We start from the raw sequence: 13,889 nt of genomic DNA, 5'->3' as shown, positions 1-13,889 counted from the left end.
CTTTCGCATAAATGATGAGTCTTCATCTCCCTGGACCTGAAAGATAGGGACCAATAGGGGAAATACCAAAGGATATAAACGTTTAAACTATTTGCTTAAAGTTTGGATAAAGCAATTTCAACTTACCTCACCAAGGTTAGCAATACAGGCCGTATGAGCCTTTTGTTTTTACTTGCAACCAATTTAGAATGTGGTTTAAAAAATCTGTAAGTTTTCTTTTTATATCTGCTGCAATGTGTCTTGTGAAAAAAAAAAATGGGAATATCAAGGGGAGGTAAGTCTGACACATTTATACGTGTCACAGGATATAAATATGTCTCTGAGAGAATAATACAGACACTATTATCAAACACAAATATATTTTATTTGCACAAACATGTGTAATAATTTTCATGTCATGATTTTATTTAAATTTGAAGTATAGTATACAAACACATGAAAATGCTGTATCACTTCGACATCGTTAACAACAAAATACTAGGATATCGGGATATTGGTGAAATCGTACATATATCATTATTATCCCTTTTTAAACAAAGTAATAAATTAATTGCACACTGTCACACTAAATAAGAACTATGAACAACACATTCAAAATCAATCCACATATTTAAAACATGTATATAGTGCTTCTAGCTGATCTTAAATTGAAATAGTGGTAAGTAAAATTTTAAACAAATTAATGTAAATCAAAACTTACAATACCTACCTATGTTATGTATGCACAGCTACAATATAGTCACAGTTGTTCAGGAGATATGAATGTGGTTTTAAAACACACAGAAATAAATTTTCCAGATAAATGATAGGAAATTTCACATAACATCACATACATGACTGTACTACACAACACATTTTATCTATGATCGACATTTATCCCTTGATTAGTATTATTTTCAAGTACTAGCTCCCCTCCTCCATTTCCTCTCAAAAACGGGGGAGGGACCCCATTATTTTCTGTCATCAATCATCTTATTGTAGTGTCAGTCATATGATTTTCACCTGAAGTCTTTGGCTTTCACTTTACCTTACACAACTTCTGTTTTGAAATGTTTACATTGTTTTACCAGCTTCCAATGAATGGCAAAAATTGTAAGATATCACAAGAAAAAAACATTACTAAAACGACATGTAGACATCAGTAAAACCCCTGTGTCTTATACAAAGGATATAAAGGGCAATCTTTTTGAACTTTCCATTGAAGTTCCAAACGTAGTACCATAATAAGATTTTTCAGTATACATAACTATATGCTTTTGTATCTGAAATACATGACAGAAATCAATCAATATATAATATAGTTTATGTTACCCTACAAAATAATTATCTTACACCATTCTTCAGTGTGGAACTTTTCATGAAATAAAGACACATAAGCTGACATACCGGGTATACTATTAGTTACCTAGATAAAAAAAAAATATTTTCACTGTGTAGGGTATACATTCAAACAGATAATCTTCTATAAGACTGTATTTATAAACTGGTATCCATAATAACCTATCTGAAGAACCCTAGCATTATAATTATCTAGATGGTATCAACAGCCTTGATGCACAAATAATAATAATAAAAAAGCTAAAGGCATTTCATTTCAATTTCAAACTTATGTATAGACTACAAACTTTGATAAATTGTATACTGGGCAATTTTTAACAATTCTACAATAGTAAATTTAGTGGTGAAGATATAAACTTGTAAATCTATATTTAACAAGCCAGCAAACATTTCTAGTCATGTAACAATTCATACAATACTATCTAAATATTGTAAATCCCACTTAATATGTAAATAACACTGCATGAAACCGAAGCTGTTAAGTAATAGAATCCAAACAAAACTTGGAGATAAAACATCAGCCAAGGTATGAGATCACATATAACTTGTTTTACATTTAAGAAGATAATGTCAATGTTAAACTCTAGCCAAATTTTGAGAGGCAGTGCTTTATTTTCCAACAGCATGGCATAAAATACTGGAAATATGAATACAGTTTCACGGTTCAATAAATTGATACAACTGTATTTATCTAATAATAAGCCTATGTCTGGTAATAAGCCCACTGATACTTATTGCTGTTCAGTAGAATCACCAACATCTGCTAATTCTGTCTCATGTAACTAGCCCAGATGCTTTGTGCAGGCAGTCAAACTTGTTCACAAGTCACCGTGTCAACAAACCAGTTTTTTAACTCCCTCCATCATAGCAGTTAAATACCTTCATACAAATTGATCCTGTATTGAATGTCGACCTGCATTTAGAGGCCACTTAGAGGATTCACTGAAGGTGGTCTCTGAACACAGGTTTGGAATCTGAACTTATATGTATGTGAGAAAACCATTATTACAGATATTGAAATATCATTTGTTGGTACCTGTTTACCAATTAATCACCTCACCAGGACACAAACTCCAAAATGTAGAATATGGAACTACAATGGTGAATGCAGAATCTCATGAATAAAGTAATTATTGACATCCTTTTTCAAATAATTCAATAAACACTATTTACCTTGCATAAACATGATGTCATGTTTTGTTTATATTTTGTTTTCTTCTGGGTGTCTTGGTAAACATGCTTATATATGTGTTGATGTTTATTCCAGTCAAGAAATCCATGTTTAATTTTCTGCATGACACAGGTAAAATAGTATTACATAATCTGAGTATTTTAGTATTTAAGATCTGCATTCAAAAAGGTTAGGATATTTTGTAGAATTAAATGGATTGTATCCTTGATGCCCTCATGGTCATTTAGAAGGTTTCCATTAAATATTCTTTTACAAGAAATATTTTAACTTAAAAGTAAGGGATAAATCTAATTTTTAAATTCAGGACTCAAAATTCTGCAAAAATTTGAAAACAAACCAGACTCTTGGTGTTTTGTCACTTGCAGATTATGTAAACAAAAAATTGATATGTGCAACCTGAACACTTTTGGAAACTTTGGAATCAAACCTTGGCTACTTTCTTTTATCTTCCTTCATTAAACAACAAATCATTTGGTGAAATAGAAAATGAAAGGTCTATGAATAAACTTCCAACATATGGTAAAATTTGATAAAATGAAAGACTATTCCTGATCGCTTTCCCCATCACTGGAGAAGTTCTGACCGGCCAGGCTAGCTGGAGTCCCTGAGGGTACAACCGTGTGTGACATCTGGCGATAGTGGTCAATCCAGTCCTCTAACATCCGCTTAACCAGTAGTGGACGCTTTCCTATTTTCTGGAGGGCCACTAAACTACCACCCTTTGTAACGGAGACATCAAGCCACTCTCTTAATAAAGGTTCTTCTCGTCCTACCTGTTACCAAAAGCAAATGGCAACCATCAGTAAAATTAAGGGAGATTACACATATCACAGACATGAAGTAATGTTAAATGGCTATCTTGAGTCTCGTCAGAATAAACCTGGGCAAATGTATAGCAGTGTTCAGTATCTATGGGGAAAAAAAAGAAAGTAAAAAAAAGTGAAACTGTTGGACATTTAAAGTCATATTGAAAGGTTTGTTATTCAAATCCTGGAATAAATATGAATGCAACTGACTTAGGTAATATTTGTACAAGAAATTGACACGACATTTACACAGTATTCACTTAAATTCCTAAAATAGCCAGTAAGAAATTTTAACGTATATCACCAGTGTCACTAGCTCACTTTTTTTCCTAAGGTCAACCTGATATCAACCATATCATGACCTGCTTATATAATAGAAAGTACTGAAGCCTTGGATATTTCTGTCAGTATTTTAGAATTTCAAGAGCAATTTTTGGATCTAATATAGTCAAAATAATTTCTAAACATAACACAGAACATTACTGAAGTATATACAATCCAATTGATTTTAAGGTCCAATGGTGAACCTTTAAAGCACTCTGTCAACCTGGAATTTGAAGGATCATGACCAGATATTAGACGACATGAGGTTGGCAATTCTGTTTGTTGAATTTAAATCAATAGCCAGCAAGAAATTTCAACATTTTTCACCTAAGTTCAAACAATGATAAGTAAGAAATTTCAACTGAAGTTCATGCAATGATCAATTAGAAATTTCACCATGGTTCACTGATTTCACACAAAAATCACAAACTGTGTACACAGTGCTTACTTAGTTCCCTAAACTATTTTATGTTGCTCATGAAGTATATACTACCTCTGATGTCCTCAAGAAATGCACGGGAAGCAGTTTTCCTTCTACATCAACTAAAGGGAGGTAAGCCACCTGTTCCTCCTCAGAGGTCTCAACATCTGCTCCAGCCCCAATGACATCACCTGTGGTCATTTCCATGGGAACAAGGGCTGAGAAGTGGCCACGTGTGTAAGACAGAGTGACAGGCGATTTCCAGCAAAACCCTCTCTCCCACAGTAAAGGCAGGTATACACCTAAAACAATGTCGATGTTATAACACCAGTTTATACTGCACATTATTTCACCAGTATCATCATGTCAATGCGTTATACTGCGAGAGTGTCAGAATAATATATTGCAGGTACCTTCCATACCACATGTCATAAAATGTTACAGCCAGTATACCTTGAAACTAAACCTTTTCTTGTAAATGTCAAAGTTTCCTTTTAATACTTTTTTTTTATTTGATAAAAATACTTGATATTGACATCGATATGCTGTGCTGCATGTATTCCATGATCTACATTTTTCTAAGACAGATTACACAGATCCTATCATACTTTATATATATTAATACCAATTCTTATATTTTTATGACTGAAATATAATATTTGTAGAAATAAAATAAAACATATGATTTCTCCATCTCCTCTCCTCATTATTTTCTTCTAATCTAAATCTATTGAGGGATTCATGAGATATTGTATACACAAGCTTTTTATTTCTAAAGCAGTCAATGGTGACCTTGACCTTTAACCTTGACTCATGACAATCAAAATCTGAATATGGACAAACTGACAGACAAAGTGATCACTATATATGTACTCTCCTTACCTTTAGTTTAAATTTTATGTTATATATATGAAGACCCTACCTTGGAATCGGGCGAGTCCAATAGTTTCACCTCTGAAGCTTTTAACATACTTGACCCCATACACTATAACTGGTCTCCTGAGAATATGAGCTATGGCAAAAATGTGGATTTGTTCTAAAGAAGCACCTGTGAAAAACAACAAGAATACTTCAGTAAACAAACATCATATTAACATGACAAAACAATCCATTTCTAGGTACATTAGGTATACCAAGATAATGTTTGACATACCAAATGTACAGTTAATCTAATTTTGTATATTACGATTTTATTTGGATGACATTGGGTGTATCTGAAATACATAACTTTATCACCCAGTTTAGTGCTATTCCAGTAAAACATCCCTTCCACCCTAGACTACAAACTTACTTTGTTTAGGAGTTTGACACAATATTTGGCTCCTAAATTTATGATGTGGTGAAAAATTTCAACTTTGGGAAACTTGTGGTGCAAGAATTTTGAAAGCTGGTGTGACTCTTACATGGAGAGAAGCAATTTCTTTAGTAGTCCTGGGATTAAGCAGATATCTAGCTAATCCAAGAAAAAGTTATATTAACCAAAATCTATGTATCAAATTTACGCTAATATTTACCAGACATGACATTGTACCTAAGTATTTAACAGACATTCGTGTACATACCTGTGCTCTAATATTTATCTTACTTTTTTTGTACATAAAATGTATTCTAATATTTAACAGATTTGCATGTACATACAAATGTATGCTAAGTACAAGACCTTTACCTGGAGTACAAGCAATACTGAGAATGTCTGCCCAGTCGTTCTGCCACTGAGCCTCGTCAAGAGTAAAATGAAGCATTTCTGCATGCATGGCCTCATACTCCTTCCAGCGAGGATAAAACCTGTTAGCAATAGTAAATTTGTATATCACATTGGATAAATTACCAAAAGTCAAAGTGATAAAAAGGACTTTCATTTTTGTGTGTGTGAACATTAATATTATGTTGTGCACACTGTTTCTCTGTTTTTGTAAAGTAATTGAAATATGAATTATACCTTACAACCTTACTCTGTGAAGACCACTTATTCATTTGATTAATTCATTAGATTTTGATTTACATGCTCAAGAAGAGAAGTATCAAAACTGTACTTTTGACTCAAGTTATCTCCCCTGATTTATCTATCCCAATTTGTCTACCCTGACAGAACGTACATCATGGCTGCATCACTGAGGCTGTCTGACATTGCTTTCCTTAGTGTGTTGTCAGAGTCAAAAATGCCCCATGTGGACTGGAGGATGGAATCAAGGAGGCAGTCTCCAGCAGTTCTATTCCACAGTGCATATAGACGACTGCCAAGTCTATCTGTTAGCTCCACACTCCAATTCACGACATACTCATCCTCTAATTCTGTAACAAACAAAAGACATTCAGCAGTAAGCACCAAAACATCTGTCAAAACTATTTCTAGATCTTTTATAAAGTAGTTTTTGTTGAAATATTCAAGTCTGCTATACATCATTATGCAACTAAAATGTAATATAAATGTTTTTTTTTCAATGGTCAAATTTTCAGTTCTAATACAAATGTTTGTGGAAGAAAAAATATTTTTCAAACAAATCATCCAATGACCTATGGTTGATTTGTCACTATATTTTATATGAAGGTATCATTTAATGCAGTTAAGTTTCATTCTTGAAAATAGAGAAAAAAATCTGCAAATTACAGGAGAATGAAATCACATTAAACATAGCATGAAAACTTCATCAGATTTATAAGTGAAATAATTTATCATTTTATAACATTTATCGCTTAAAAATCTTTAGGGACTCTTTTTCTTGTTTAATTTTTGAAAAAATAATAGTATGACTTTTATATGTATTATACGTATACATACATAGTAATAACTCTATCTTATATGAACAATATTTGCAGGCAAATATACCTTTTTGAACATCCCCATCCAGGATTTCATCAAACAGTTGACTCTGGACAGTGTTTGGCAAGTCTCGAACACCTGAACGATGAAGAGAAAGAAAACAGCTGAAACACAACTAATTAAAACATCAGGAAAAACGTGCAACAATTTAAACTCAACATAAACATGGATAAGTTGAAGTTGACGGGACCAAATGAACTGTTCAACTAATTTGAAGGTTCGACTTATCCATGTTTCTATGAAAGGAGACATTTTGCATTGCAGATTGCAGGCTGTATATATTACAGTAAAATCATTCATTTTAACTGGAGATTTATTTTCGTTGACTTCTTTGGTACTCTTAATCCAGGAACTGACATGTCCATTCCTAGATAATAAACAGATCAAATTTGAATGGATTACAGTACTAGTGGATTTATTGGGCAAAATTTGGCCACAAAACAAATGCCAATGAAAATGCACATTTTAGGAAAACTACCAAATTTCAGCCCCACAAAAATATATGAGTTTACAGTATACTGTATTTCTAATTCAGAGTTTAATTTCCTGAATTGATTTTTATTTCATTAATTTTGTTTGACTGTATATTATATGCATGGATACATGATAGACACCATGCAGAGTTTGTGTTCAAGCCATCATGTGTCTCCATGACATTCTAAAGTGATGATATTGAAAATATAATGTACCATGTTTCTTTTCAGAAGTTCCATTCAAACAATAATGGACAACTTGCCATCTAATTTTGAAAAGGACCCCATTTATGAAAAATACAGTGAAAACCCTCACCATAATGCAATCATTAGAATTGGATAAGAAGTGGAATGTCATGTGCATATAACACCAGATACATTACCTGTTGGTATAGCAAATGTGACACAATCTGTCAAAAACTGGCATGGAAACTCTCCCTTTCTCTGTCGGAGCATGGCTAATATTTCACGCCGGATTTCTGAAGCTAGATCAGCACTAAGATGAGATGGAAGTCGTTTAACAGCTTTTGAAGGGGTTTCAGTGCTGGTGAGCAAAGCTGCAAGCATGTCTTCACGACGGAACCTGATGGCAAGATGGACTAAAGTATATCCTACTTCAAATGCACTTGGTCTGTTGAGCAGAGTTACCTCCTCCTGTGTAAGTTGTCTTGCAGGATCCCCACCTGAGCTAACAAACGTCTCCACAGGGCGAGAGTCACCATTAACAACGCCATTACATGCACTTAACCACAACCAATCGTCTTCTTGCATGCAATTTCTAATTTGTTTAAGTTTACGTTCAGTTTCCCGTTTCTCCTCCTGAACATGTAATCCTGCTGAAGAGCATGCTGTCCCTATGTCTGGTGAACGTGCCCCAAGCTCACGTCCAGATGTACCAGCTGCTAGGCTACTTGTCGGGGAAATAGTTTGTTTTGTTATTACACTTGATTGTTTGAGCGTCGAGCCTGAGAGGTTTGATGTATTATTTTCCAAACCTGTAGTCATGGAGGTGATCTCCGGTGACGATCTTCCTCTCTGTAAACCACACATGACACATCGTGCAGACTTCGGCCAATTTTCATATGTACATATTTTGCATGTCCATTTTACCTTTGCATAACAAGTTGCAAGGGTCTTATTGTTAATATCATTAGTATAAATGGCTTTAGCTGCCTTTGGTGATGAGGGAAACTCCTTGTTTTGAGTAGTCTTCTTTCGAGCTCTCTGACTCTCTGCTGCATTTACTCCTGTTGGTGTGATAGGTGGTGATCGTTCTGTTGTAGGACTAAGACTACCAGAGACAGAAGGACGGGTTTTGGGCGTCAAGCACTGAGAACACTTAGTTGTTTTGGGCCAGTTGAGAAAAGTGCATGATGTACATGCCCATTTATTGGAAGGGTCATGGCTAGAGCTACTTGATCCAGATAAAAGATTGCTGTTGTTTCCCTCCTTATTCTGGCCCATGGTGGCGGCCATCTTGTAAATATCCTGCTCCTCATTATGTCTGTCTGTGATAAAGCTTGGTGGTCTGTGGGCGTGGCATAACGTGCATCGTTTGGTGACAGGATAGTTCTCATAGGTGCAGTATTCACACGCCCACTTTTCTTTTTCTGTCATCTTGATCGCCCATGAGCCCCGCCCATTCAAATCTATAACAAAAGAAACTTTATATGTGAACAACAGTCTGAACTTTGTAAGTTATACTATATATATTAAAATGTGTCACTATCAGACAAATAGAAAATGTGTGTATACATTTTTTTTTTATGTGAACATATAATATATATATTCAAGGCAATCTGCCCCTTTATCAAGACACAAAATATAACATAACTTATATCACATACAAAGAACATGAAATAGATATTAAGTTAAAGACTACAATCAAGAATGGTAGTGTAAATTTAGGCATCTCAATAATTCCTTTAGCTGATGGACACCGAAGGCCCTAGTTGTCCATACTTTTATTATTACGTCATTGATCATATATTCATTATAGTAGTCCTCATCCAACAAACATCTGTTTGCTAGGATCCAGTACCAATATTAGACCATGTGAATATATATATACCATCTATATCAGCTACTAGATTATATATCATTTGCAATCCAAATATTGAAATCATATCACAATAGATGATAATAACCATATTGTACATTACCATACATCAATCAATATCATAAACTGCATTTCTTGTCAGAAATCTATATGTAAGAAGGAGGGAAACTATATATAATCAAAATTTTAGGCTAAGATAGACAAAGTACGAATTATTCATACCTTGTCTCTTTCGTTTATTTAAAAAATCAAATATTATGAACAATATAAATAAATGCAGAATTTCCCTCGCCATAGAGATGAAAACAGTAACTAAGAAGATCAATCTGAATTTGAACTTAAAATCAGTCTATATACAATTTAGCTGTGGATATGTAATTATAATAAAGATATTTGATAATATTCCATTGTGCATGGGCTAGACTATACTCGGCTGTACATGATCTACATTGCACAAAAATGGAACAAGCTTCATAACAAAATCACTCATAGTTTATATAATTTGATAAAAATAGCCAAAAATATAGTCATGGTTAATTTAGTGCAGGACATCATGATTTTTCGCTGTCTTCATGTTGACATTTATCGCATTCTGTTTCCTGGTGGGACTTTCCGGGTCATCTTGCATTTTCAAATTAACTCATCATCGTAATTCATTAGACTTAATAAAATGGTAATTTTACAACCCATTTTGCACTCTTACGTCCATGTACAAATTTTTCTTCCTTATCTAATAGCGAGACATCGTTTGTCAACAAAAGTTTCAGGTCATGTAGATTATTCACTACGCTAAAGCGTTCCTAATTCACTATGCGAATCTAAAGCAATTATATTACACGTATAAGCATCAAGAGCATATTATGAATCATAAGACAGCTAGATATGGCGAAAATAACAAAAAGTTTACCTCCATTCTGCTCTTATTTCTTCAACTAGTCCATTTTTCACAAACCAAAACATTGTGGGCTGCCATGTTTATATTGATGAATGACGTCATTATCATGACAGAAAAACTTACGGAAAGAAATTGCAGTGAAACAAAATAGGCCGAGTTACTTCCCCTGATGTATTTTCGCGGCCACGACTCAATTTTCCTAAATCGGTTTGACGAGGGTTGTTCGTTTGTTAAAAAAGACTGGTGATGTCTTGCTTTCTGAAGAGGTTAGCTCTTTGAGACCTTTTATAAGTACAGGTTGGCCCCGATTTATTCCTGGAATGTTATGTTAAACCGGATTCTCAGACCCGCATAAACGAGTAGGCTACAGGCCAATGGAGTCCCGTTACATTTTGAAATAGCTTAGTATATATACTTATTCTCTGTCTTCTCTGAATTGGTATTTTTGTTGAAACTTCCTCTCACACGTTTTGTTTTTATCACGGACCCATTTTGAAAGCGTGTCAATTATTTCATCATTACCATATGCAGAGACGTCTCTGCCATATGTAAGCTTGCAGCTCACTGACTCAAAGTGGTTTTTTTCAGTTAGTCATCACATTATCCTAAGTGGGATTGTAAAATTGTAAATTTTTAAAAAAAAATATCCAGTCTGTATGAAAACTTCCGTTGGGCCCTGATGTAATGCGTTAACACAGCGTCAGAAGAGGAGGAACGTTTTTGTTTCTCTCCACAAATTTCATTTTTCATGATGTGTGATATGTATAACACAAGTCTATGCTTTCCCATTTTAGTGCATATCCTGAAAAAATTATGCTTGTTGATATGAGATATGGAAACGAATTTAAATGTTGGCTTAATTACACTTAATCAAGGGTTGACATTCTCTTAAGTGAAATATTGCAAAAAAAATCCCAAAAATTTTGCTTGTTAAATTAGCACTAAATTTAAATGAACACTTGCATGATAATTACATTTACTGCTGGTTTACCTTTAGAATTCTCCCAGAACTTAAGAAATAAACGATTTGAAAATAAAAATGTCACAGAGTGACCTTGAGTCCCACTTTAAATAGAACTAGGTATGCATATTTGAGTAAATATCTTCACTGTCACCCTGGTAGTAAAACTGTGCATGGTCATTGTGACTTCAGCGTGTTTTCAGGCAATCATCTTGCCCAAGATGTCCTAGTAAGTTTGGTGATCCAATATATTAAACAGGATAGAAAATATGGTTAAGACATTTTCTTTGAATGGGGTTAAAGGTCAAAATATAGGTCATCCCAATCAGTTCTCCATATAGCACATTTGAAAGTTCTATATAAAATAGGGTTGGAAATATGTCCAGGATGACTTTTTTGTCGTTTGAAAAGAATCGAAATAAAAACATAGATCACAGTGACCTAGAAACAAGCTTTTTTCTATTAAAAGGGTCAAAGATCAAAATATAAATTAGAATGATCTTGTTATGTCTCAAAACACACATCATGCTCATGGCGTTTCTGTAATATAGAATTGTCCCTTTTTTTACACAAAAGTGTAACAAATGTTCCGTTTATACAGTAATATTTCATTTTTAAAAAAATTGAACAATTTTAAGAATGTAACGGACATTTCATAACAGAATTATATTAATCTTAGTACACACACTACAATATCACATTATTTTATAGTTGTTAGGTTTGGTCTATGCCATCTCCCTTGCCTCTATATTTAAGTTTTTTAAACAAAATCAACATTAATTATATAAAAATATTTCTTATAATCAAACTAATTCGAACTAATGAAAACCTCTAACTACATATCTGTAACTCAACACTTAATTAATTTATCAAATAAATTATACACACGTTTTTGTGTAAAATTTGTAATTTTCATAATTGTTTTTCTAGTTGAAATAAGGATTTCAAATCCGTGACAGATAAAGTGAAATGGGCGTCAGAAAAAGACCCACTTATATTAAAAGCAACCAACTGAAATGAAAACTTCTCAAACATGCAACACCTCCCCACCCAGGTGATATCTTAAAACGTTCTGGAAATGATCTTCTCTCCCTCAAAATTTAGGATTTATCCACTTTGATTTTCAGCTCCCACCGTTTACAATATTCGTTTAAAATATTCAACCTGATTTGCAAACCGTCACCAGAACTAGTTCTCAGACATATCGTCAGCTTTTTGAAATCCTGTTTGACACACCCAGTGACATTGACTTTGGTTCACAATATAAAACACGTTTTTCTTTAGTACTCAAGTTCTTCTGAAATGATCTACGAATCCAAAACACAAAACTCACCATATTGATATAAAATTGCCGTAAACGTACATATCCTTCTATAATTTATTATCTCAATTTAACCCAGTTTTATCTTATTTCTGTCTGGACAAACATTTCGCCTTGAGCAACACCGAGTCCTGTATGAACGAAGCATTTTCTCATTATTCGTCATAAACTGTATCTGTCGCTCACTTCGTATTGATAGAGATGAACACTTATAAATGTCAGATCTGTGTTGATTTGGTTGTGACCTTGGATAAGATACTTTAACCTTATTGCTGTGGAAGACATGTGACGGGTCTCCAGTATGTTGTTCAGTGAGGTATCATCAGCCACTACAAGGAGACTCCGGCTTAAAAGGACTAATAAAGAAAACAAATGAATAAAAAGTGGACAAAGTGTCTATATTCTCTGACCCAAATTTGGAAAAGGCCAACTGTCTCCTAAGGCAATTTCGTGGTCAATCAAGTCCTTTAAGTTATCTAATGAAAAAAATTAGACCTGGCACCAACAAATTATTTTTATATAGAGTCCTTCATAGAGAGGTCTTTGACCAATTGTAACAGAAAGAAAATGGGAATCATATTTTGACATTTTTCCGTTTATTTATTTATTTATTTATTTATTTATTTATTTATTTATTTTACATATTTTAGTGATTTAATTTTTCTGATCTTGTAAAGAGTTGCCATGAAGGAGCAAGAGAATGTCACATAAAGGTACATGATCTGTCCGTTTACTGTATAGATACCTTTACCTGCTGTGTATATATATCTGTTTACCTACAATATCACAGACTCTTTCCTTTATCACAGCAAACACAATTAACCAGTAAATTTTAAAGATCAGCCTCAGTGTAAGATAACAGAGTTATTGTTTTACGAGACCTTTATACGGTCCCTGACGTATAGACATTCCACGGCGTGCTTTTCCCTAACTCTTGTCCTCGTATCACGCATATCTAATTTCTTGTTAAATATACAATATTTTGCTATAAAACAACAGCCTAGCCATACACCTGGTCACATTACTGAAGGGCATACCTGAAGACCACTCCTTCTGGCTACCTCTAGCAACGAGGGACGTTTTTATCCTGAGCTCGAATGTTTAGGATGCTTTCGATTGAAGAGGATATACTCAACCAGGTCATTAATTAAGTAATTCGAAATGTCTGTACATGGTTTCGAGGCTATTGGATCACACATGCTCCTTACACATGTGTACACATTCTATATGATAACTGTTGTGTACTGTTTAAAGCGTTGTGTAGATCTCGTTTGAATA

General features: G+C 33.8%; 1 protein-coding gene across 1 annotated transcript; it reads right to left on the bottom strand.

Moving 5' to 3' along the window:
- Window positions 1–342: 342 nt before the first annotated feature.
- On the bottom strand, window positions 343–10,408 carry LOC132554043 (ubiquitin thioesterase ZRANB1-like). Its single transcript, XM_060218340.1, has 8 exons — window positions 10,342–10,408; window positions 7,759–9,024; window positions 6,909–6,980; window positions 6,178–6,373; window positions 5,748–5,866; window positions 5,004–5,129; window positions 4,154–4,383; window positions 343–3,303 (listed from the first exon to the last, which is right to left on the bottom strand). Exons 2-8 carry the CDS (start codon window positions 8,990–8,992, stop codon window positions 3,073–3,075), a joined length of 2,208 nt encoding a protein of 735 aa, XP_060074323.1. The 5' UTR covers window positions 8,993–9,024; window positions 10,342–10,408; the 3' UTR covers window positions 343–3,072.
- Between the last annotated feature and the right edge of the window lie 3,481 nt (window positions 10,409–13,889).

Source organism: Ylistrum balloti, unplaced genomic scaffold (genome assembly GCF_031769215.1).
Source record: "Ylistrum balloti isolate Yb309-2 unplaced genomic scaffold, AGI_CSIRO_Ybal_v1 Utg370374, whole genome shotgun sequence".
Taxonomy (NCBI): domain Eukaryota; kingdom Metazoa; phylum Mollusca; class Bivalvia; order Pectinida; family Pectinidae; genus Ylistrum; species Ylistrum balloti.
Note: the sequence above shows the minus strand (reverse complement) of the source record. Positions and strands in the feature narration are given on the sequence as shown.

Excerpts from the sequence above, each read along its gene's own strand:
- LOC132554043 (XM_060218340.1), bottom strand. The coding sequence starts at position 8,992 with ATGACAGAAAAAGAAAAGTGGGCGTGTGAATACTGCACCTATGAGAAC. Across the intron at positions 5,867-6,177 it reads CTCAGTGATGCAGCCATGAT|GTTTTATCCTCGCTGGAAGG; the intron begins GTACGTTCTGTC and ends TATTGCTAACAG. Across the intron at positions 3,304-4,153 it reads ATTTCTTGAGGACATCAGAG|GTAGGACGAGAAGAACCTTT; the intron begins GTAGTATATACT and ends TTTTGGTAACAG.